Raw genomic sequence first — 26,311 nt, 5'->3', positions numbered from 1 at the left:
ACCCTTTCTCCAGCTTTCCCCTGGGGTAACATCTTAGGTAGTACAGTCTCATAGCCAGGAAGTGGACATTGGTGCAGTCCACAGACCATCAGATTTTACCAGTTTTTACGTGCATTTATGTATGTGTATCTCTGCATTTTTATCATGCACAATTTGTGTGACTACCACTGCAATCAAGATACAGAACTGTTCCATCACCATAAAGGAACTTCCTTGTGCCTCTCCTTTATAGTTGCACTCCCCCAAGAATATCGCTTCTGAAATTCCTATATTATAAAAAATGTACTTGTGGGTCCTAATGACATTCATAATTATGATCTGTATATGTGTGTATATATAAAATGTTAAAATATCTTTCATAAAATTGTCTCTCTGAGCAGTTTCACTTTATTATTAGTCAGGTTGTGTTTCAATGTTTAGTCTTTTGTTCTTATTCCTGTCTTGTGTTTTACTTATCAATGGGAATTTGCAGAGGAGAAAAAAAATGTAATTATGGAATTATCAGAAATGAGAAAACAGCTTCGTAGTGAAGAGAGGCGTCTACAAGAGCGATTGCTACACATGGACAGTGATGATGAAATTCCTATCAGGCAAGTTTAGAATTGCACTTTTTGTTTTCTCTTGAGTTCTTTTATCTTACTTCACCTATCCAGTAATTTTGTAGTTTGGGAATAGGACTAATTCATCTTACTTAAAATCTCCTTACTTTCCTTTTCTTTGTCTTTTACAAAATCAGTTGTAGAAATTTAGTTCTCAAGGGGATTCATGTTGTAGGAATGGAAATTTCTGGGTTGGAATAATTACAGACAGTAGTTGCATTTTAGAACTGTTTTTTATATTTTCCATTAATAACGTAGCTTTCTGAAATACTTTTTTTCAACAAAATCACTTACAGGCTACCGAACATTTCTGATCATTTTTGCCAGGAGTCATAAATTTCGTAAAGCAGTGTTCTTCAAACTTCAGTTTGCACTGTTTTAGTAGGTTGTAAAATCAACATAGTGGGTAACTACCACATTTTGTTTCTTTCTCTTTTTAAAAATAAACTTTCTATTTTGGGATAATTTTGATTATAAAAAAGTTGCAGGCTGGGTGCAGTTGCTCACGCCTGTAATCCCAGCACTTTTGGGAGGCCAAGGTGGGCGGATCACGAGGTCAGGAGATCGAGACCATCCTGTCTAACACAGTGAAACCCCGTCTCTACTAAAAATACAAAAAATTAACTGGGTGTGGTGGCATGCGCCTGTGGTCCCAGCTACTCAGGTGGCTGAGGCAGGAGAATGGCGTGAACCCAGGAGGCAGAGGTTGCAGTGAGCCGAGATCACACCGCTGCACTCCAGCCTAGGTGACAGAGCGAGACTCTGTCTCATGAAAAAAAAAAAAGTTGCAAACAATACAGAGAGTTTCTGTACACCCTTCATCCAGTTTTCCCTATTGTTAACATCTTGTATTACCATGGTATGTTTGTCACAACTCAGAGGCTGACATTAGAACATTACTATGAACTAAATTTGAGACTCTTTGGATTTCTCCAGTTTTCTACTAATGTTCTCCTTCTGTTCATGGGCCCCATACAAGATGAACCACATTGCATTTAGTTGTCATGTCTCCCAGTCTCCTCGGGTCTGGGACAGTTTCCCAGTCTTCTCTTGTTTTCTTGTGAAAGTCTAGATGGGCACTGGCCAGGTATCCTGTAGAATGCCTCCTCCTCCAGTCTGGATTTGTCTGATGTTTTCTGATGATTAGACTGGGATTAAGGGTTTCTGGAAAGAAGAGCACAGGCATTGTTCTGACATCACATCATCACATTGTATCAGGGGTAAATGATATCCACATGATACCTCTGGAAATGTTAACCTTGGTTAAAGTCGTGTTTGCCAGGATTCTCCACTAGAAAGTTAACTATTCTTTGGTCACAAATCACTAAATCTAGCGCACCTGCAAGAGTGAGACGGGGGTGGAATTAAGCTTCATCTCTTGGAGCAGAGGTTACCTACATACAGTTTTTAGAATTCTTCCATAAGAAAGACTTGTCTCTTCTTCTTCCATTTATTTATTTATTCAATCATTTATTTATTACTGTCATCTCATGTGTATTTATCTTATACTTTGGGTTGTAAGCCAGTGCTACATTATTTTATTTCAAAAATTGTTCCAACTTTGGCCATTGGGCGCTCTTTCAGGTTGGCTCCTGTGTCTCTTTGACATGTCCCCATCCTTTTGTTTTTTGAAGACTTCTTTCCAGATGGCTCAGGATCATCTTGTATTTCCCCTGCCCCATCCCTAGAATCAGCTATTTCTCCAAGGAGCCCTGGTTCCTTTTGGAGAATGTATATAGAAACCAGATAAGCTGGGTCTGCTTATTGCTGGGTGTCACTGCTTCTAGGCCCTCTGGATAATATATGTATGTTATACTAAGTCATAAATATAAACATATCTATAATTGTTCCTGTGTCTATTTGTATGCATATTAAGTTTATGCTGATGTCTGACTGTAATCCAGTATGTGGTAGGATTTTAACGTAGCACATTAATTTGCCTAATTATGGTTTGTTTAGATTTTTGTTTGTATTCTCCAGGAATATTGAAACAAGGTAAACAAGGTGAGGAAATTTCAAGATACAGATTGGCTTGATAATGAAATGTTAATCCAAGGTGGTAATTTTCAGTGATTCAGTAATTCTCCCATAGTAGGTCAATAAGTTCCAAGCAATTGAGAGGTAGTGTTTTTTTTCTATATTTACTTTTACAGTGTCATAAATGCCTTAACTGTGCAGCTTTCCAACTTCTAAACATGCATATTTAATTCAGTTTAATGGTTTTTTGACATTAATTTTTCTTTTCATTAATAAATTCTTTTGGCAAACCAGTATGTTTTAAGAAAGAGTACTCGAGCAGCCCCTCAATTTTCTCGCTTGAAAATTATACATGATAATTTCTACCCCTTGAGAATCTAGTGAATAAATAAATGTATGTATTTGAAATAAATAAATAAATATATGTATTTGTGACTCTTAAGTTCTAACTTAAGTTACAAAACATGTTACATTTATCATCATTTAGCAATAATTGGTTAAATACATTTACTTTGGAATAATTTTAATACATATTCTGATTAAAGACATCTCAGAGTTGGTTCTTTATTGCAATTTCATGAATATTTGTACAGAAGGAATCTCATATTCACTAAATAATTTGCCATATTATCCAACTCCTATTATGTGTGCTAGGCTCAAAACAAATGTGATGTGGCTCACATGTGAAGATTTAATAACCTACTTCCTAACTTACCAGTGTATTTATTAGCATTCATGGAAACTAGACAGCAGTCCAATTTAATGGTCTCTTAGACGTCTTTTTAATATTTTGCATTGTAGTAAATCTCCATAGAGTTCCTTTCACCTTAGGTATTAGAGGTCTCTGTCAGCCTTGACCAGAGTCCTTTTGTGGCCCCAGTGAATCCTCCCCTGCAAAAGGAAACTCCATTAGAGCAGGGGCATTGTCTGTGGGGATCCCAGCTATCTTGTCTTGGTGCTTAGGGAAGATTTAATGATAAAGAAATGATGGGAGGAGTCTGACTAAGCCTCATAATGACCATAGCTTAGAGCTCCATTTTCAAAAATAGAGGAGATCTAGTGCTGAGTGAAGCAGCAGTAGGTATTTTATTTTATTTTCAGGATTAGAAACACCATCCCTCTCTTATCATCACTCCCTCAAAGCCCTGGCAGAAAACTCCCTTACTACCTACTATCAATTTCTTAGGTACCACAGCAATCAGTTAGCTAGTTAGGATATCAAGTTCCTTGTAAAGTCCATTGTAAAGTTACTGTTGGGTCCTCTGAATAATGCCCATATTGAACTACGTATTAGTACCATATTTCTGTTTTTATTTTTACTTTTTTGAGACAGAGTCTCGCTGTGTCACCCAGGCTGGAGTACAATGGCACGATCTTCGGCTCACTGCAACCTCCACCTCCCAGGTTCAAGTGTTTCTTCTGCCTCAGCCTCCTGAGTAGCTAGGATTACAAGTGCCCACCCCCATGCCCGGCTAATTTTTGTATTTTTAGTAGAGACAGGGTTTCACCATGTTGGTCAGGCTGGTCTCGAACTCTTGACCTCAGGTGGTCCACCCGCCTCGGCCTCCCAAAGTGCTGGGATTACAGGTGAGCCACCACGCCGGCCAGTACCATATTTCTTTTTCTTTTTTTTGGAGACAGAGTCTCTTTCTGTCACCTAGGCTGGAGTGCAGTGGCATGATCTTGGCTCACAGCAACCTCCGCCTCCTGATTCAAGTGATTCTAGTGCTTCAGCCTCCCAAGTAGGTGGGACTACAGTTACAGGCTACCACACCTGCTAACTTTGCATTTTTTAGTAGAGACGGGGTTTTTCCATATTGCCCAGGCTGGTCTCGAACTCCTGAGCTCAAGCAATACGTCTGCTTCCCAAAGTGCTGGGATTATAGGTGTGAGCCACAGGGCCTTGCCTATTACCATATTTCTATGTGTCATTTCTGTCTTAGGCTGAGGGGAAGGTAATTTATTATCTAATGCATGTCAGGTACTATACTAGGTACTTAACAGTATAACATTTATCTCAATTCTGACTGGATATGGTGGCTCACCCCTGTAATCCCAGCACTTTGGGAGACTGAGGCGGATGGATCACCTGAGGTCAGGAGTTCAAGACCAGCCTGACCAACGTGGCAAAATCCTGTCTCTACTAAAAATACAAAAAAAAAAAAAATTAGCTGAGTGTGGTGGTGTGTACCTGTAGTCCCAGCTACTTGGGAGGCTGAGGCAGGAGAATTGCTTGAGCTGGGAAGAGGAGGTTGCAATGAGCTGAGATTGTGCCACTGCATTCTAGCCTGGGCAACAGAGCAAGACTCTGTTTCAAAAAAAAAAATTTTTTTTATCTTAATTCTGTTGTTCACCATAAGACTATAAGGGGTAGACATCTGCATTTTACAGATGATGAAATCAAGGTCAAACTGCTAATAAATAACAGAGCTGGTCTTTGAATCTCAGTTTCTCTGACCTCAAAGAATGTGATCTTCATACTCCATGAACATTTTATTTTATTTTTTCCATGAACATTTTAAAGTAAAGCTGAATCATTCTATTCTTGTAATAAGGTATCTTGCATCTGAGGATTTTGAAAAATTTAAATGACGTTATAAATATGCTATATTTTAAGGTAAAGGATTGAACTAATAGAGCTATTCGATTTATTTATTTATTTATTTGTTTATTTTTGAGACGGAGTCTTGCTCTGTCACCCAGGCTGGAGTGCAGTTGCACTATCTCAGCTCACTGCAAGCTCCACCTCCTGGGTTCACGCCGTTCTTCTGCCTCAGGCTCCTGAGTAGCTGGGACTACAGGCATGTGCCACCACACCCGGCTAATTTTTTGTATTTTTAGTAGAGACGGGGTTTCACCTTGTTAGCCAGGATGGTCTTGATCTCCTGACCTCGTGATCTGCCCGCCTCGGCCTCCGAAGGTGCTGGGATTACAGGCATGAGCCACCGCGCCCGACCAATTTTTTTTGTTTTAAGAGATGGGGGGCCGGGTGCAGTGGCTCACGCACGCCTGTAATCCCAGCACTTTGAGAGGCCGAGGTGAGCAGATCATGAGGTCAAGAGATAGAGACCATCCTGGCCAGCATGGTGAAACCCCATCTTTACTAAAAATACAAAAAAATTAGCTGGGCCTAGTGGCGCGCGCCTGTAGTCCCAGCTACACAGGAGGCTGAGGCAGGAGAATTGCTTGAACCTGGGAGGAGGAGGCTGCGGTGAGCTGAGATCACACCACTGCACTCCAGCCTGGCGAGAGAGTGAGACTCCGTCTCAAAAAAAAAAAAAAAAAGAGAGAGACAGGGTCTGCCTCTGTTGTCCAGGCTGGAGTGCAGTGGCATGATCACAGCTTATTGCAGCCTTGGCCTCCTGAGCTCAATCAATCCTCTCATCTCAGCGGTAGCCAGGACTACAGGCACATACCATCATGCTTGACTCTTTTGAGATGGAGTCTTGCTGTGTCACCCAAGCTGGAGTGCAGTGGTGTGATCTCGGCTCACCACAGCCTCCTCCTCCCGGGTTCAAGCAATTCTCATGCCTCAGCCTCCCGAGTAGGTGGTACTACAGGCACACACCACCACGCCCAACTAGTTTTTGTATTTTTAGTAGAGACAGGGTTTCACCATTTTGGCCAGGCTGGTCTCAAACTCCTGACCTCAGGTGATTTGCCTGCCTTGGCCTCCCAAAGTGCTGGGATTACAGGCGTGAGCCACGACGCCTGGCCAACTTTTTTTTCTTTTTTGAGACTGAGTCTTGCTCTGTCACCCAGGCAGGAGTGCAGTGGTGTGATCTCAGCTCACTGCAATCTCCACCTTCTGGGTTCAAGTGATTCTGCTGCCTCAGCCTCCCGAGTAGCTGGGACTACAGGTGTGTGCCATCACACCCAACTAATTTTTGTATTTTTAGTAGACGTGGGGTTTGTCCATGTTGGCCCAGTCTGGTCTCGAACTCCTGACCTCAGGTGATCCACCTGTCTTGGCCTCCCAAAGTGCTGGGATTATAGGCATGAGGCACCATGCCTGGCCTCGTTTTTTTTTTTTTTTTTTTTTTTTTTTTTTTTGTAGCGAGGGGGTCTTGCTTTGTAGGCCAGGCTGGCTGGTATTGAACTCCTGATTTCTAGCAGTCCTCCTGTCTGCCTCCCAAAGTGCTGGGATTACAAGTGTAAGCCACAGCACCTGTCCTAAAATAATTTTTTAATAATATGATGTGGTGAAAGAGACCAAATTTCTTTTACAGTGAATTAGATGTGAACTCACCTATTTTTCCTATGAAGCACATATTATGATTTGTCATTTATCTATAGGAAAAGGGAAAGGAATCCCATGGATGTATTTGATATGGCTAGACATCGGTTGCAAGCTCCTGTCAGAAGACAGTCCCCTAAGGGCTTAGACGCTGCCACTTTTCAGAATATTCATGATTTTAATGAGCTGAAAGATAGAGGTGAGTAGATTGCTGCTCTTTTAAAGATGTAGCAGAAGTGTTCTACCCATATTTAAATATCTATAAAGATCTTTGTACCCTTTTTCTAAAGTAGAATTTTATCTATGATACGTATTTTAAGTTAAAATGAAATGAAACTTCTGTATTCTCTAGGTCTTCAGTTAACCAGTCTGGTAGATGAAGCTTTAGTTTGACTAACTGCTTTCTTTTGGAGAGCATACAGTGTTAAAGTCTGGAATGGATGAGATCGCATAGATTAGTATGAAGAATGGAACTTGACATTTAATGGAGGATGGACAAAGATGAGCTCATGAAAAATACTGAGGAGAAGCCAGAGAGACTGGAGGAGAAGCAGGAGAATGTAGGATCCTGAAACCTGAGGCGAAAGAGTATCAAGGAGACAGGATCGTGTAAGATGAATACCGGAAAATGTCAGTTGGATGAGGTCATTGGTGACCTCAGCTAGAGCTTTTTAAGTGGAATGATTGCCGATTAACTTTGGAATGAGGATTGACTAGGAGGCAAGATGTTGGAGACAATAGGCATAAGACTTTTAGAAGACCCTTGGCTGGGAAAGGGAAGGGAAGGAGAGGGATCAGGAGCTGGAAGAGTCCTTAGAATGTGAACGTGAGGAGCTATGCAGGAGAAAGAGGTTCAGGCTCTAGGAGAGGGAGAGTGATTGTTGAAGTGAAATCTAGGGGATTTGAGGGAAGAGTTAGGAGAAGCTTTGATGTAGCCATTTAGGGCTAATGGAAGAGAAAGTTTAGTAGGGAAACGGGATTTCCAGGGTACACGAGGCCTGGGAGACGGAGAATGTGTGGAGGAACCAAATGTGTGTTGTATAATTTTCCTTTAGGCATATTCAGCAGAGCAGGTGTTGGACCAGAAGGGGCAGATTATGGGATGTGTGGTCATATGACCTAGGCCAGAAAACTGGAATTTAAGCTTTTTATCCTTTTGAAAGTACTGTTTATTGTAGCAAATTTTCAAAATACAGAAAGATAGTAAGAAGGAAAAACCACTTTAGTCAAACTACCTATATATAAGTACCATTATCATTTTGGATGTTTTCTAGTCTTTCTGAGCATAATTAAAAGGAAAAAAAGATAAATTGTGCTATTTATTTAATTTTCTCTATTGTTTTTCACCTAGATTTACACATATTATCAATTACGTATACTATAGTTATTTTTTATGCTATCAAATATTGATTACTTACTATCTGCCAGGCATTGTGTTAACCCAGTGGGTCTCATGAGGAGTTTGGTCTGAAGTCAAAACTGTTTGTATTATAAACTAAGACATTATTTGTCTTTTTCATTCTCATTCTCTCATGTGTATATAGATTGGCCAGAGACTACATGACATGTGATGATTTCATCTCTTTGAAGCTAGCAAAATGTGTCCTTGTGTATTCTTGTGTTTTAAGAATCTCTTAGTTTTAATTTCTAATATGGCGTGTGTGTGTGACATACATAAGTAAAGCTCTTTGGGGTCCTCAATTTTTAAGAGTGTAAAAAAGATCTTGAGACCAAAAAGGTTTAAGCCATAGAATTAGGCCATTAATTTCACTGTGTTACTACATCTTGCCCTCATTCACCTATGACTTGGTGGTTGGTATTGTTTTTTAATGAGTTTGGAAGCAGTGAAGCCAGGGACCAATCCAAGTTTATGTGTCCAGAGACTTCTGTTAACTTCTGAAAATGGCTGTTAACCATTTTCACTATTTTGTTCTTTTGATAATTTCTGATCATAAAGCTTTATACATATTTAGGACCATAAAACTATAATATATATTTAGGATCATTTCTTTATATTCCAGCAGTGTAATTAGTGAGTCAAAGGGAATAATATTTTCAAGGCTTTTTATATGTATGAACTGTATGTTTCTTCTGAAGATTTAAAAATTTTTATTCTTGGCCAGGCACCGTGGCTAATGCCTGTAATCCCAGCACTTTGAGAGGCCGAGGCGGGTGGATCACGAGGTCAGGAGTTCAAGACCAGCCTGGCCAACATAGTGAAACCCCGTCTCTACTAAAAACTACAAAAAAACATTAGCTGGGCATAGTGGTAGGTGCTTGTAGTCCCAGCTATTTGGGAGACTGAGGCAGGAGAATGGCGTGAACCCAGGAGGCAGAGCTGGCAGTGAGCCAAGACCATGCCACTGCACTCCAGCATGGGCGACAGAGCAAGACTCTGTCTCAAGAAAAAAAAACAAAAAACAAATGTCATTCTCCCTCAAGTTCCAGCCAGTCTACATTTATCTTGCTTTCTGCATGATATTTGTAAGGACTAAAATATTAATTGGCCAGTAACATTATTTTTTCACGTTTCCAGTATATTTTAGAGATCAGTCGTGATTACAGTGTCTCATGGCTGCCTTAGTCATAGCCATGTGACCATCTGCTTGGATATACCTGCACGTAGTTTGTGTTCTGGGTGGCATCCTGGCGGGGCTAGGACAGGTAGAGATGGAGAATGCAGCATCCACTGCTTGTTCTGGGGTATTCCTTATGTTGGTAAGTTTGTGAAAAGACACTTATTAAAGAATATTAATTTCATATTCTTTAGTTTTGTGGCTATTTTACTGTCCTTTGACTTTAGTGATGTTTCACTATTTATATCATTTCCTTGATTTTGAAATTAGGTTACTCATGTTACTTACAGTGAAGTTTTATAAAATCCCATTTGAAAACAACATTTAACTTAGTTATATAACATATTTTTTATACCAGATTCAGAAACACGAGTTGATCTGAAATTTATGTACCCGGATCCTCCAAGAGATCATCACACCTTAGAGATTCAGCAGCAAGCCCTGCTAAGAGAGCAGCAGAAGAGGCTGAACAGAATAAAAATGCAGGAATGTGCCAAAGGTAAGAAATAATCATTGCTGTGTCAAATAGTATCAGCACGCTGTTTTTCCGTAGGCTTTCTGCATCTCTTCTGTTGATTTCATTCCCAGGCATCCTCCTTTCACTGGCAGCCCCATGCTCACAAGGTCCGTTTGGTCTGTAGTACCAGAAAAGAACAAGTATGAGAGAGGGCTCTGAGTGGCTCCACTGGGGTGGTGTATTCATGCATGAGAGGGGCCCAGTCATTCACTGTAGCCAGGAGGATTGAATACTTTGACCAGGCCAGGTGACATCTGCATCAGGAACTAGGAACCAAAGGAAGGAGTGTCAGGCAGACATATCAGTACCCTGTCATGACGTGTGGGGCATTTGCCTACTGTGCCATGTCAGGCATTTGTCTACTGTGGTGTGAGTGTGTTTAAGTTTTGATGTGGCGTAAAATCTGTAAAGCATCAGACTGGACTATGAATGTTTTCGTATAATCAACCAATTGAAAGATACTTAGTGGTTACTAGGAGCACAGGTACTGGCCTATATCCAGGGGATATGGTGATGAATGACATATGCTGCTGCTCTCGAGGAGGTTATATTTTGTTGGAGAAGTTAGATGCTAAAGAAGTATAACTGTGATGAATATCACACAGAAGAAATCTAGGATGCCGTTGGGTTGGAGTGGGTGGGCACCTAGAAGCAGAGTGGGGCTAGTTGCCTTAGAGAGCACTGATGGGCCCTGACGATAGCCAGGTGTACTGCATGGCCTTCCCATCTGTATTTCACCAGCCTTCAGGCCATCGAGGTTAACCATGGAAAATGAGTAATGAAAACCCAACAATCAGATAACAAGAATGGAAGGGATGCTCCTGCCAGTTATTTTTAAGAAAAGTTAAGACCCTATCTTGGGAGGCTGGTCTGGCTTGCAGAACCTGAGGAAGCTTTTTTGACTTCATGAGATAGCATCACAGGAGTAAGTGATGCATCAGTTTAGGCCCAGATCATGGGTCAAGACTTCAATAAACATTTGTATAGGGATCGTTTTCCCTTCATCTGGTACAGAATTTTTAATAACAGCCTCATAGCCCTGTGACAGAATAAGCCTAATTCTAGGATAAGCAGTAGGTGTATCATCTGGAGAGAGGAGAGAAGCAAGTACATTCTTCAACCTTTGTACCCAGTCTGGTGGCATTTTTCTTTAGTCTCAAAGTGAAGATCTGATCTTGTGGGATTTTGGCAGCTTAGACTGATTAACCCACAAGTAGTCCCCAGGTGGATACAGGTACATTTTGGCACTGAAGGTATCTATCTCTCACAGCAACCACTCCCCAACTTCCAGTAGACACTATGATGACATAATTCATAGGAATATGACCTCACTGGCCAGGCGTGGTGGCTCACGCCTGTAATCCCAGCACTTTGGGAGGCCGAAGTGGGTGGAGCATGAGGTCAGGAGTTCAAGACCAGTCTGGCCAACATAGTGAAACCCCTGTCGCTGCTAAAAATACAGAAATTAGCCGGGCATGAAGGCGTGTGCCTGTAGTCCCAGCTACTCCAGAGCCTGAGTTAGGAGAATCGCATGAACCCAGGAGGTGGAGGTTGCAGAGAGCCGAGATCATGCCACCGCACTGCAGCTTGGGCAACAGAGTGAGACTTCGTCTCAAAAAAAAAGAAAAAAAAAAAAAAAAAAAAAAAAAGAATATGGCCTCACTATAAACAGTCACAAACATGTTTATTAAAATATCTGAGAAGGAATACAGGCTATCATTGGCAGCTTGTTTATTCTCAAAGGCAGTATCTAAAAAGGGCAAAATGTACTATTCACAGGAACACATAGGAAGGCTGGTCATATTGGAGAGGCTTTGGGATACCTGATCCAAGATCTTTGCCTCCGGAACTAAGTGCCTGGAATTGAGCTTATTTCAGTTCCATGTGAGGGAGCCCCTGCCTAACTCCATGCAACAACTTTCTACAGATTGTAGAAATCTGACAAGATAGTGAAGGATCCTGCATTGATCATTTTGTTTTTCTGTTGGCATTAGTTTTACGTTTGCAGTGATTTTACTTGTTATGTTCATTCATGTGAATGGGAGAATTTTATGCAGCTAGAATGGATGCAGGGCTATGTTTATTAATAAGTGATATCTTTAAAATATTCTGAAGTGTGACAGTTGAAAAGTAATTTCCAGTAGAGAGCTAGTCAAAAAAGATATTCTAAAATTTAATTTTATGTAGTAAGCATTTTCTGACCTTTTAATTTGCTTTTGTTCTCCATTGACTACAGTTGACTTAGATGCCATCCCAAGTGCTAAAGTACGAGAGCAAAGAATGGTAAGCAACCAGTTACAATTTTTCAAGTTAGTTTTTGGGGGATTAAAAATCTATAGGCATATGATAATCAAGTAATTCAAATTTTGAATTATTTAGGAATATTGAATTAAGAACGTAAGTCTTATCAGTAAAGTGGATAGCTTGAGAAGTGTTAGTGTAATATATATAGAAAACATATTGTAATGGCTAAGAACAAGATTCTAGCACTAGGCTGTTCCAGTTAGTCTATTTTTAGCTGCGTGACTTAGGGCAAGTTATTTAATCTCTTTATGCCTCAGCTTCCTAATCTGTAAAATGAGGATAATAGTACTTAAATTAATATTTGCAAGGTACTTAGAGACAGGCCTAGCATATAAGTTTTATATAAGTGTTTATTAAATAAATAAAAATAGCTCAAGTGCTGTTGTGAGAACTGAGATAATATATTAAAAGCCCTTACAGCGGGCCTGGCCCATGATGAGTGCAGTGTGAGTGTTTGCTGTCATTATCATGAGCAGTAGTGGGGGTAGGAGTCTGTTATGGAAGTAGTGTTGAGGTCTACAAACAAAATAAGCAAAGGAAGGGAACAGAGAATGATAACACCCACCTATATCCTGAGGAGGGGGGTACTTTCTGTGCAAGACTGAATAAAGGGACAGGATGAGCTCTTTTCAATCAACAAATATTTATTATTTCCTATGGACAAGAAACTGTTCTAGGTGCCGGGGTACAGGAGTAAACAAAAGGGACAAAAATCCCTGCCCTCTGACAGGTTACATTCCAGAAGGAGGGAAAGACAGTAGTCAAATAAATCAATAGTTTGTTGAATCATGGTGCTGTGGAGAAGACAACAGCAGAGAAGGCAGCTGGAGGATCCTGGGAGGGAGGGTTTATAGTTGGAAATACAGTGGGCATGGGGGCTCACTGGGTAGGTAACATTCGAGTAAGGACACCAGGGAGGTGTCCATGGGAAATGTGGGGGAACTTCTGGAGGAAGAACATTCTAGGAAGAGGCCCCAGTGGGAGTTGGCCTAGTGCATGTAAGGAGCAGTGGGAGAGCCATGAGCAAGGGCCAATCGGGCACATGGGGCAGGGGGTGATGAAGGGAGGCAGCAGGGCCTTGGGGGCCATTCTGGGGCTTTGCCTTTGACACTTGTGCATGTGATGAGAAGCTGCCAAGGTCTTTAAGTGGAGGAGTGACATGATCTGCTTGAGAGTTTTACTTGATCCACTGACTGCTGTGCCTTTAGACTGAGTGGGACAGGAGGCCATTGCAGTAATTTAGGCAAGAGACAAGCTCACTTTCGGATTAAAGAATGCAGTGCATCATTGTAATTCATTGCCTTAAAAATTAACGGACAGCTCTTTGCTGGAGTGTCCTAGTAAAGCCCAGAAATCTGGTAAGAAGGTGCAGGGGGGTGGAGTTGGATGCCTTTAGGTTCCTTCTGACGTGTTGGTGATTATTATTCTATACTGCAAAATTCTCTATATGTAAATTTAAGTTTTCTCTCATTTGGGAGCTCATTATAATAAGCCCAATCTTAGCATTTTTTTTTCCTTACTATACTATATGCTCCACCATATCTGTGGTGCATCATTGTGACAATTGCTGTCACATAGGGCTGTCATAATCTGAGAGTATACCCCTCTCTCCCCCATGACACTGTGATCTACTCCAGAGCAGAAACTCTAATTCATCTTTGTATCCCCAGTTGCTAGCATGAAAGAAATAGTAAGTGGGCTATACAGGTTTATGGAAATTCAGATGAATGAATCTTGGCAGTGGCTTAAAGACTTAATGTTTAATTGGGGTCTTTGCTTCATACTGTATTATATTTTCCATCAGTCGTAATGTGATCCTTTTGACTTCAACCATAAATGGGCAGGAAGGAGTGGAGTTAGGGAGTAAATGTGTTAGCTTGTATAATCTGTAGCCTGGAGAGAGACTGTCTTCCGTTGCTATCACCATCTTTGCAGGAATTGTGTGTGTTAAGGCTTTCTAGTATTTTCTGAGCATTGGAATGTAGTCAGTCCTACCTCTCTCCATCCTCTTCTGCTTTTAGGGAGAACAATGTGGAAACTTGTGCCTCCTCTTAGTACAAATTTGTTGTTTTTCCACACAAAACTAATAAAAATAGTCATTGAAACATGTTTCTTTTAGCCCAGAGATGACACTAGTGATTTCTTGAAAAACTCATTATTGGAATCTGATAGTGCTTTTATTGGTGAGTATATTTATTTTATTAAGGCTATATTGTTTAAATATTAAACCTTTCTCCACACTTAAAAGCCAGTGCTGTATTTGTTGTACAAGTTAGTAAAAAAAAGAGGAATATTCTTTTTTCTGTTTTAATCAGATATGCCTTGCAAAGTTTTCAAAATCAGAATTACTGAAATGAACTTTAAAAGTCTTAGGAATAGTTGACAAACCTGTACATGAATGTTCGTAACAGCCTCATTTCTAATGCCAAATGCTGGAATCAGCCCAGATGTCCTTCAGTAGATGAAGGTACATCTGGTTCCATGGCATGGTACATCCATGCCATGGAATACCACTCAGCAATAAAAAGGAACAAAGTTTTGAAATTTGGATGCCTCTTCAGGGAAATAGTCTGAGCAAAAAAGACAATCCCAATAAGTTACATACTACTATATGATTCCATTTACATAATATTTTTAAAATTAAGGCCGGGCGCGGTGGCTCACGCTTGTAATCCCAGCACTTTGGGAGGCCGAGGCGGGCGGATCACGAGGTCAGCAGATCGAGACCACGGTGAAACCCCGTCTCTACTAAAAATACAAAAAAATTAGCCGGGCGTAGTGGCGGGCGCCTGTAGTCCCAGCTACTCGGAGAGGCTGAGGCAGGAGAATGGCGTGAACCCGGGAGGCGGAGCTTGCAGTGAGCCGAGACTGCGCCACTGCACTCCAGCCTGGGTGACAGAGCAAGACTCTGTCTCAAAAAAAAAAATATTTTTAAAATTATAAAATTAAGAAATTGAGAACAGATTAGTGGTTGCCGGGGTTGAGGGATAGGGAGAGGTGTATATAGTTATAAAAGGGCAAGAAGAGGGATCCTTATGGTTTGGGAACTGTTTAACAACTTGTTTGCAGGGGTAGATACATACAGGTAAATGGGAAATAAAATAATAAATAATAATAGATCTTAATACACACAGAAAAACACACAAATGAGTATTGGTAAGATGGTAAATTTGAATAAGATCTGTGGATTGTATCATTATCGATATCCTGGTTGTGAGATTATACTTGAGTTTTGCAAAATGTTACCATTGGGGGAAACTGGACAAAGTGTATAAGGAATCTCTACTATTTCTTATACCTGCGTGTGTACCTTAATTATTTTAATCTATTTATAGTTCTCTTAATATTTCAGTCAAAAAAGTCATAAAACTTTTATTTAGTCTTCAGAAGATAAGTAAAGGTACCATGGGATTTTTTTTTTAAGTAGTATACACTTATGATTATGTACTCTGATCATGAGTGTTTCTGCTATCCTAGGGCCATCGGGAATGATCTAGTCTACATATTAGTTGTATTTCGGGCCAATTACTTTAGATTTTCTTGTGATAAAATTCCAAATTAACTTATATTTTTCTCTTAATGGTTTTTTTTGTTGTTGTTTTTGAGACAGGGTCTTGCTCTGTCGCCCAGGCTGGAGTGCAGCAGCACAGTCATTGCTCACTACAGCCTCAAATTCCTGGGCTCAAGTGCTCCTCCCATCTCAGCCTCCCCAGTAGGCGACAGAGCAAGACTCCGTCTCAAAAAAAAAAAAAAAAAAAACATAGTCCAAGAGCCTGGTGTGATTCCGTTTTGCACGGCTGTTCTCTTGAGAAGTGGTCGTTTATCTCCGTCCACCTTCTTTCCCACCTAAGTGCGTGCTACCACCCGATGGAAGATTTGATGAGCCCTGAGGCCCCAGAACTATCTTTGGGGTTGTGAACTAAAGGCCGACAAAGATTATCACTTAAAGATGGATAATGATGAAAATGAGCACCAGTTATCTTTAAGAACGTTCAGTTTAGGGGCTGGTGCTGGTGCAAAGGATGAATTGCACAGTATTGGGACTACAGCATGCACCACCATACCTGGTTATCTTTTTTATTTTTTGTAGAGATGAGGTCTCCCTATGTTGCCCAGGCTGGTCTCAAACACCTGGACTCAAGGGATCCTCCTGCCTCAGCCTCCCAAAGTGCTAGGATTACAGGCATGAGCCACTGTACGTGGCCGTTTTTTTTTTGTTTTTTTTTTTTAAATGAATTTTTCCTTTCCAAGGAAGTTGCACTGCGGAGAGAAGGAAAGATAAAACCAGCAGGAGACAGGGATGGGAAGATTGCTTGTCAGGGAAATGAGACCTTCCTTCCTAACAGTGAAGATGGTCTGGGCCACTCAAGATGGTGTGTTGGAGTATTGCATGACACTAGAGCAAAGATACAGCAGTCTTTACGGTTAACAGTCACTGCAAATGCTGCATAAGTCATGGCTGTGTTAACCACTGCTGTAAGGAATGTAAAGCTGGTGGTTTCCGTGCATTATTTTAAAAAATAGGGTTTTTTTGATTGTAAAATACAAGTAAACATAACATTTACCATTTTAACCACTTTAAAGTGTACATTGATTTGCGTTAAGTATTTCTATTGTGCAACCACCACTATCATCCGTCTCCGGAACTCATCTTGAAAATAGAAACTCTTCATATGAAACAGTAATTCCCCATTGCCCTTTCCCTCCAGCCCCTGGCAGCCAACATTCTACTTTCTATCTCCATAAGTCTGACTACTCTAGGACCTCATGTAAGTGGAATCATCCAGTATTTATCCTTTGATGACTGGCTTATTTCACTTCACATAACGTCTTTGAGGTTTATCCATGTTATAGCATGTGTCAGATTTTCTTTTTTTTCCCCTTAGAGACAGGGTCTCCCTTGCCACCCAGGCTGGAGTGCAGTGGTGTGATCATGGCTCACTGCAGCCTTGACCTCCCTGTGCTCAGATGATTTTCCTACCTCAGCCTCCCAAGTAGCTGAGACTACAGGCACACACTACCATGCCCGAATAATTTTTGTATTTTTTGTAGAGACAGGGTTTCACCATGTTGCCCAGGTTGGTCGCGAACTCTTGAGCTTAAGTGATCCTCCTGCGGCCTCCCAAAGTGCTGAGATTACAGGTGTGAGCTACCACACCCAGCCAGATTTCCCCTTTTTTTAATGCTGTGAATAATATTCCATTGTATGTGTGTACCACGTTTTGTTCATCCAGTCATCTGTCAGTAGATGCTTGAGTTGCTTCCATCTTTTGGCTGTTGTGAATAATGCTCCTATGAATAGGTGTACCATTATCTGTTGGAGTCACTGCTTTCAGTTCTTTTGGGTAAACACTAAGAGATAGCATTTGCTAGATCTTATAGTAATTCTATTTTTAATTATTCGAAGACTCACCACATTGTTTTCCACAGCAGCTGCACCATTTTACATTCCTACCAGCAGTGCACAAAAGTTCTGATTTCTCTACATCCTGTCAACACTTGTTACTCTGTTTTTTGAATAGTAGCAATCCTTACAGGTGTGAGGTGGCATCTCATTGTGGTTTTGACTTACATTTCTGTAATGATTAGTGATGTTGAACATCTTTACATGTGCTTATTGACTAATTGTACATCATTTTTGAAGAAATACCTATTTAAGACCTTTGCTAATTTTTAAAATCAGAGTTTTTTTGTTATTGAGTTGTGGGAGTTCTTTATTATCTATTCAGGATATTACTCCTTATCAGATACATGATTTGCAAATGTTTTCTACATAGTGGGTTGCCTTTTCACTCTGTTGATTGTGTCCTTTGATACATAGGAGCTTTTAATTTTGATACAGTCCAATTTATCTTTTCTTTTGTTGCCTGTGCTTTTGGTGTCACGTCTAAGACATCATTGCCAAATCCAATACCATGAAGCTTTCCTCATATGCTTTCTTCTAAGAGTTTTATATATAGTTTTAGCTCTTAATGTTTAGATGCCTAACCACAAAGTGTCAAAATACATGTCAGAAAGCGAAAGAATGGCAAGGAGAAATAGATGAATCCACTATTATGGTTGGAGATTTTTAACACCTCTCTATCAGAAATGGACAGAGACAAAATCAGTAAGGACATAGTTGAGTTCAGCAACACTGTCAACCAGCTGGATATAATGGATGTCGAAAGACAACTTCATTAACAACAGCAGAACACATATTCTTCTCAGGGTCACATGGAACATTCACCAGGACAGATTACAATCTGGGCAAGAAAACAAACCTTAACAGATGTAAAAGAAGATAAATCACACAATATCTGTCCCCAGACCACAATGGAAATAAACTAGAAATCAATAACAGAAAGATAGCTGGAAAAATCTCCAAATACTTTGAAGATTAAACGCCACATTTCTAAATAACTCATGGGTCAGAGAAAAAAATATGAAAATACATTTTAAAATACTTTGATCTAAATGAAAATGAAAATACAACTTCTCAACTTGTAGGAGGTAGCAGAAATAATGCTTGTCCTTCTACTTTCCTAATGTATGCATTCAGTTAAATGTAAAATGCCAAACTCTAAAACTCACAGAAGGTAACAACAGAAAATCTAGACGACCTTGGATATGGTGATGCCTTTTAGATACAAAACCAAAGCCACAATTTATGAAACAAATAATTGATAAGCCAGACTATGTAAAAGTTTAAAAAATTGGGAATTTTTTTTTTTAGACAAAGTCTTGGTGTTGTCCCCAGGCTGGAGCATGATGGCATGATCTTGGCTCACTGCAACCTCCACCTCCCGGGTTCAAGCGATTCTCCTGACTCAGCCTCCCAAGTAGCTGGGATTATAGGCGCCTGCCACCACGCCTGGCTAATTTTTGTATTTTTAGTAGAGATGGGGTTTCACCGTGTTGGCCAGGCTGGTCTCGAACTCCTGACCTCAGGTGATCCACCCGCCTTGGCCTCCCAAAGTGCTGGGATTATAGGCGTGAGCCACCGTGCCCGGCCAAAAATTGGTAAATTTTTAAGATGCTTAAATTTATAGCATTGACTGTGCATACATGAAGAAAGTAGAAAGATCTAAAATCAGTATTCTAAGCTTCCACATAAGAAAATTAGAAAATAATTAAATCCAAAGTAAGCAGAAGAGGAGAAATAAAAATTGGAGCAGAAATCAATGAAATTGAAAACAGGAAATCAATAGAGAAAATCAATGAAACCAAGAGTTATTTCTGAGAAGATCAGTAAGCCTCTAGCCAAGCTAATAAAAGAGAAGACAAATTACTAATATCAGAAACAGAGCATATCTAGCTGGGCATGGTGGCTCACACCTGTAATCCCAGCACTTTGAGAGGCTGAGGTGGGTGGATCACCTGAAGTCAGGAGTTAGAGACCAGCCTGGTCAACATGGCAAAACCCCGTCTCTACTAAAAATACAAAGATTAGCCAGGCATGGTGGCACGTGCCTATAGTCCCAGCAATCTGGGAGGCTGTGGCAGGAGAATCGCTTGAACCAGGAGGTGGAGGTTACAGTGAGCTGAAATCGTGCCACTGCACTCCATTCGCATAAAAAAAAAAAAAAAAAAATCACTACAGGTCCCAAAAATTAAAAAACTGGGTGGTGGCGTGTGATTCCGTTTTGCATGGCTGTTCTCTTGAGAAATGGTCGTTTATCTCCGTCCACCTTCTTTCCCACCTAAGTGCATGCCACCACCCGATGGAAGATTTGATGAGCCCTGAGGCCCCAGAACTATCTTTTCAGTTGTGAACTAAAGGCCGACAAAGATTATCACTTTAAGATGGATAATGATGAAAATGAGCACCAGTTATCTTTAAGAATGTTCAGTTTAGGTGCTGGTGCAAAGGATGAATTGCACATTGTTGAAGCAGAGGCAATGAATTACGAAGGCAGTCCAATTAAAGTAACACTGGCAACTTTGAAAATGTCTGTACAGCCAATGGTTTCCCTTGGGGGCTTTGAAATAACATCACCAGTGGTCTTTCGGTTGATGCGTGCTTCAGGGCCAGTGCATATTAGTGGGCAGCACTTAGTAGCTGTGGAGGAAGATGCAGAATCAGAAGATGAAGAGGAGGAGGATGTGAAACTCTTAAGTATATCTGGAAAGCAGTTTACCCCTGGAGGTGGCAGCAAGGTTCCAAAGAAAAAAGCAAAACTTGCTGCTGCTGAAGATGATGATGATTTTGATGACGAGGAAGCTGAAGAAAAAGCACCAGTGGGCTGGGCGCGGTGGCTCACGCCTGTAATCCCAGCACTTTGGGAGGCCGAGGTGGGCGGATCACGGGGTCAGGAGATCGAGACCATCCTGGCTAACGCAGTGAAACCCCGTCTCTACTAAAAATATAAAAAAAAACTAGCCGGGCGAGGTGGCGGGCGCCTGTAGTCCCAGCTACTCGGGAGGCTGAGGCAGGAGAATGGCGTGAACCCTGGGGGGCGGAGCCTGCAGTGAGCCGAGATCGTGCCACTGCACTCCAGCCTGGGCGACAGCGAGACTCTGTCCAAAAAAAAAAAAAAAAAAAACCAGTGAAGAAATCTATACAAGATACTCCAGCCAGAAATGCACAAAAGTCAAATCAGAATGGAAAAGACTCAAAAGCATCATCAACACCAAGATCAAAAGGACAAGAATCCTTCAAAAAAACAGAAAAAAAACTCCTAAAACACCAAAAGGACCTAGTTCTGTAGAAGACATTAAAGCAAAAATGCAAGCAAGTATAGGAAAAGGTAGTTCTTTTCCCAAAGTGGAAGCCAAGCTCATTAATTATGTGAAGAATTGCTTCTGGATGATTGTCAGGAGGCTATTCAGGATCTCTGGCAGCGGAGGAAGTCACTTTAAGAAAATAGTTTAAACAATTTGTTAAAAATTTTCCGTCTTATTTCATTTCTGTCTAACAGTTGATATCTGGCTGTCCTTTTTATAATGCAGAGTGAGAACTTTCCCTACCGTGTTTGATAAATGTTGTCCAGGTTCCATTGCCAAGAATGTGTTGTCCAAAATACCTGTTTAGTTTTTAAGGATGCAACTCCACACTTTGCTTGGTTTTAAGTATGTATGGAATGTTATGATAGGCCATAGTAGTAGTGGTGGTCAGACATGGAAATGGTGGGGAGACAAAAATATACATGTGAAATAAACCTCAGTGTTTTAATTAAAAAAACAACAACAACAAAAAAAAACATAGTCCAAGAATACCATACAACTCTATGCCCACAAATCTGATAACCTAAAGTCTACCACCCATTTATGGTAACTCAGCAAACTCGGAATAGAGGGGAAACTTCTGCAACTTGTTAAAAAAACATCTACAAAAGTCCTACAGCTAACATCATAATGATGAGAAACTAGAAGCTTTCCTGCTAAGATCAGGATGTCCTTTCTCACCACTGATTAACACCATACTGGAAGTCTTAGCTAATATTAGCAGTAAGGCAGAAAAGGAAATAAAAGGTGTGATTGGAAAGGGAGAAATAGAATTGTTTTTCTTCACAGATGACATGATTGTCTATAGAAAATCTGAAGGAATCAACTAAAAAATGCCTGGAACTAGTAAGCAGTTATAATAAAGTTGCGGGATACAAGATTAATATATAAAAGCCAGTCACTTTACAATATGCCAGCAGTGTACAAATGAAATTTGAAATTAAAAATTAAAAACACAATACCACTTACATTAGCATTCCCCCAAGAAATACTGAGGTATAAATCAATCTATCTATCATCTATCTATCTATCTATCTATCTATCTATCTATCTATCTATCTATCTATCTATCCATCCATCCATCCATCCGTCTAGAACTGCCTGAGGAAAACTACAAAACTGATGAAATTGAAGGACTACTAAATAAATGGAGATATATTCCATGACCATGCACAGGATGACTCAGTATCGTCAAGATGTCAGGTCTTCTCAACTTGATCTATAGATTCAGTACAATCCCAATAAAAATCCCAGCAAGTTATGTGGGTAACAACAAACTGATTCTAAAGTTCATTTGGAAAGGCAAAAGATCCAGAATAGCCAGCACAATGTTTAAAGAGAACAGAGTTGGAGGACTCTCACAGCTGACTTCAAGAGTTATGATAAAGTTATAATAAACAAGACAGTGTGGCATTGGTGAAAGAATAGACAAATAGACCAGTTGAATGGAATATGGAGCCCAGAAATAGACTCAAGTAGGCTGGGCACAGTGGCTCACACCTGTAGTTCTGGAACTTTGGAAGGCTACTTGAGGCCAGGAGTTTGAGACCAGCCTGGGCAACAAAGCAAGACCTTGTCCCTACAAAAAAAATATTTTAGCTGATGTGGTGGCACACACCTGAAGTCCTAGCTATTTGGGAGGCTGAGTTGGGAGGATTACTTGAGCCTGGAAGTTCAAGGCTGCTGTGAGCTATGATCACGCCACTAAACTCCAGCCTGGGCAACAGAGAAAGACCTTGTCTCAAAAAAAGAAAGAAATAGACTCATGCAAATACTGTCAGCTGATCTCTGACAAAGGACTAAAGGCAGTATTATGATGGAGAAAAGATAGTCTTTTCTACAAATAATGCTGGGACAACAGGACATCTGCATGTGAACAAATAAACATAGATCTTACACCCTTCACAAAAATTAACTCAAAGTCGATCTTACACCTAAATGTAAAATGCTAAATTGTAAAACTCATAGATGATAACAACAGAAAATCTAGATGACCTTGGGTATGGTGATGACTTTTAGATACAAAAGCAAAGGCACAATTCATAAAAGAAATAATTGATAAGCCGGACTTTGTAAAAATTTAAAACCTGCTCTGCTCTATAAAAGACACTTTAATTAAGAGAATGAGAAGACAGGACAGAGACTGTAAGAAAATATTTGCAAAAGACACATCAGATAAAGGACTGTTATCCAAAATATACAAAGAAATCTTAAAACTCAACAATAAGAAAACAAAAAACCTGATTAAAAGATTGAGCAAGACTTGCACCACACATCACCATACAGATAACAAGACTATGAAAGGATGCTATTGAGAGACAGGACTAGCTGGATTTCAAATCTAGGCCGACTAAGAATTCCTAAGCCTAGCTGGGAAGGTGACTGCCCTCACCTTTAAACACAGGGCTTATAACTCAGCTCACACCCAACCAATCAGGTAGTAAAGAGGGCTCACTAAAATACAAATTAGGCTAAAGCAGGAGGTAAAAAAATAGTCAAGTCATATATCGCCTGAGAGCACAGGGAGAGGGACAGTGATTGGGATATAGACCCCAGGCATTCGAGCTGGGAGTGGTAACCCGCTTTGGGTCCCCTCCCATTGTATGGGAACTCTATTTTCACTCTATTAAATCTTGGAACTGCATGCTCTTCTGGTCCATGTTATGGCTCGAGCTGAGCTTTCACTTGCCGTCTGCCAGTGCTATTTGCCGCCGTCGCAGACCTGCCACTGACTTCCACCCCTCCAGGTCTGGCAGGGTGTCCGCTGCACTTCTGATCCAGCCGGGTGGCGCCCATTGCTGCTCCCAATCAGGCTAAAGGCTTGCCATTGTTCCTGCACAGCTAAGTGCCCGGGTTTGTCCTAATAGAGCTGAACACTAGTCACTGGGTTCCACGGTTCTCTTCTGTGACCCACGCCTTCTCATAGAGCTATAACATTCACCGCATGGCCCAAGATTCCATTCCTTGGAATCTGTGAGGCCAAGAACCCCAGGTCAGAGAACAAGAGGCTTGCTGCCATCTTGGAAGCGGCCCTCCACCATCTTGGGAGCTCGGAGCTCTAAGAACAAGGACCTGCCTGGTAACACATTAGAGAATTGTAAATTAAAATGAGATACCACCACATGCTAGAATGGCCAGCATTCAAAACACTGACACCAAATGCTGGCAAGGTTATGGAGCAATAGGAACTCTCATTCATTGCTGGTGGGCATGCAAAATTGTAGTCAATTTTAGAATACAGTGTGGCAGTTTCTTACAAAAATAAGCATATTCTTACCATACAGTTCAGCATATACACTCCTTGGTATTTGCCTAAGGGAGTTGAAAACTTGTCCATAAAGAAACTGGCACACAGATATTTATAGCACCTTTATTCATAATTGCTAAAACTTGGAAGCAGCCAAGATGTCTTTCAGTAGGTGAATGGATAAAGTGTGGTACATCCAGACAATGCAATATTTTTCAGAGCTAAAAGAAAATGAGCTACTAAATGGCATGGAAGGACCCAAAACTTATCTTAGAATTATAGAAAGCCCCACATCTTATTCAATAAAAGTTATTCCTATTTTTAAAAACCCATACAGTATACATTTGGAAAATCTGAATATCAATTATATGTTAAACAATGATAGTGTTGTATAAATGTTAAATTTTCTGAATGTTATAATTAGATTTTTGCAGTGTAGGAGCCAGTCCTTGTTCTTAAGAGGATACACACTGAAATATTTAGAGACAAAATGCCACGATGTCTCCAACTTACTGGTGTAGCAAAGAGGCTTGGCAAAAACAACATCCCCCCAAATATATATAGAAATTGACAAAGTAACTAATGGTGATTCTAAGTATTTGTATTATTCTAACTTTAGGTATAATTTTTTTCAAAGGAGTTATGGAGGTTACTGTAGATGTTGTAGGCTATTTGTCCATGTCAAATTAGCTACTGGTCCACTAGAATGATTATAAGCAAAAAGACCGACAACACCAAGTGTTGGTGAGGATGTGGGGAAATTGGAACCCTCTTACAATGTAAAATGTAAACAGGTTGGTAGTTCCTCAAAATGCAGAACAGAGTTAACCATAATACCCAGCAATTTGATTTCTTTTCTGTAACCCAAAGAAATGAGAAGATACATCCACACAAAAACTTGAATGTGAATGTTCATAGAAGTGTTATTCATAATTGCTAGCAACTAGCAAATGTCCATCTACTGGTAAATGCATAGACAAAATATGATGTATCCATATGATGGAGTATTATTCAGCAGTAAAATGTAATAAACAAACATGGCACAGCATAGATGAATCTCAGACACCTTATTGCTAAGTAAAAAGACACAAAAGATTAAGTTGTAGAATTCCATTTATGTTTGGTGTTAGGTAAGGTAAATCTATTGAAACAGAGCAGTGTTTGCCCGGGGCCAGCAGGTAGGAGTGGGGAGTGATTGCCAGTGGGCACAAAGGAGCTGTTTAAGGTGATGGAAATGTTCTACTTTAAAGTGATGATTGCACAACTCTGTAAATTTACTAAAAAAATCACCGAACTGTGTATGTACACTTATATTGAGTGTATTTCATGGTATTGTAAGCAAAATCTTAGTAATTAAAAGACAGGCTCTTGGTTTAGCTCTGGGTAAGATTTGAAGCGGTATTAAGACTCCTTCTGCTTTTCGGGGTCCTCTTAGGGGCTTACGGTGAGACATATCCTGCCATTGAAGATGACGTCCTCCCTCCACCGTCACAGTTGTCCTCTGCGCGGGAGCGCAGGAGGAACAAATGGAAAGGACTAGACATTGTATGTATGAAACTTTTCTCCCCCTTTTCAACTTAGAAGAATGAGAGGTCTGGGTTCTGACCCGTGCTAAATCTGTGTGGCCCAATAAAGAAAGAGCACTTGCTTGAAATTCAGACATGGGTGTGAATCTAGGCTCTGCCTTGACTGGATGACCTTGGGTAGCTATTGAATTCTGCTGCTTTGGCTTCTTCCAGATAATAATAGTATTTTCTTGTCTCCTGGGGTGGGCTGTAAGTAGCTCTGCATCCCAACCTTCCTTCTTCTCCTGCAGAATAACTGGATTTCAGAGAGGCACAAGGAGGAACTGATGTCATTTATTGAAAAGCTTCATAATAACCTAATTCTGTGATATAGGCATCATCTTCATTTCGCTCAAATGACTTGCCAAGGTCACATGGGCAAGAAGGCTGAGATTCAAACCCATGTTCTCCTCACTCTGCTCCCCAGCTTTATAGTATAGCCAGTAAAAAGTAGAGGCTTTGGAGTTTATGTCCCAAAAATGTCACCTCCTTGTTGGGTAGGCAGCTTGGGCAATTTCTTAAACTCTGTGTGTGTTTCCTTATATATGACGTGAAGATACAGTTATATGTGAAGTATTTAGCA

General features: G+C 40.5%; 3 protein-coding genes across 22 annotated transcripts in view; 2 read left to right on the top strand and 1 right to left on the bottom strand.

Moving 5' to 3' along the window:
• CSPP1 (centrosome and spindle pole associated protein 1) overlaps positions 1-26,311 on the top strand; it is a 131,673-nt gene that overhangs the window by 100,147 nt on the left and 5,215 nt on the right. For 16 of the 17 annotated variants that reach the window (XM_058443936.1, XM_032759622.2, XM_032759618.2 and 13 more), the window contains 6 exons: positions 473-590; positions 6,873-7,012; positions 9,748-9,888; positions 12,143-12,189; positions 14,330-14,393; positions 25,599-25,708. In XM_058443936.1, the coding sequence (XP_058299919.1) occupies positions 473-590; positions 6,873-7,012; positions 9,748-9,888; positions 12,143-12,189; positions 14,330-14,393; positions 25,599-25,708 (620 nt within the window). The remainder of the gene's footprint in view (positions 1-472; positions 591-6,872; positions 7,013-9,747; positions 9,889-12,142; positions 12,190-14,329; positions 14,394-25,598; positions 25,709-26,311) is intronic. The other variant, XM_058443937.1, reaches the window with a different exon arrangement.
• The window catches only part of ARFGEF1 (ADP ribosylation factor guanine nucleotide exchange factor 1), a 169,642-nt gene continuing 151,295 nt past the window's right edge, over positions 7,965-26,311 (bottom strand). For 2 of the 4 annotated variants that reach the window (XM_058443929.1, XM_058443930.1), the window contains exon 39: positions 7,965-10,024. In XM_058443929.1, coding sequence (XP_058299912.1) covers positions 10,007-10,024 — 18 coding nt within the window. In that variant the 3' untranslated portion in view covers positions 7,965-10,006. The remainder of the gene's footprint in view (positions 10,025-26,311) is intronic. The other 2 variants (XM_058443928.1, XR_009214822.1) reach the window with 2 other exon arrangements.
• Positions 19,829-20,704, top strand: LOC131384198 (nucleophosmin-like). Its single transcript, XM_058443940.1, has one exon. The coding sequence runs from the start codon at positions 19,996-19,998 to the stop codon at positions 20,551-20,553; it is 558 nt and encodes a 185-aa protein (XP_058299923.1). The 5' UTR covers positions 19,829-19,995; the 3' UTR covers positions 20,554-20,704.

This window comes from Hylobates moloch, unplaced genomic scaffold (assembly GCF_009828535.3).
Source record: "Hylobates moloch isolate HMO894 unplaced genomic scaffold, HMol_V3 SCAFFOLD_9, whole genome shotgun sequence".
Classification (NCBI taxonomy): domain Eukaryota; kingdom Metazoa; phylum Chordata; class Mammalia; order Primates; family Hylobatidae; genus Hylobates; species Hylobates moloch.
Note: the sequence above shows the minus strand (reverse complement) of the source record. Positions and strands in the feature narration are given on the sequence as shown.

What these genes read in the sequence shown, in the direction of transcription:
- LOC131384198 (XM_058443940.1), top strand. Translation starts at nt 19,996, where the DNA reads ATGGATAATGATGAAAATGAGCACCAGTTATCTTTAAGAATGTTCAGT.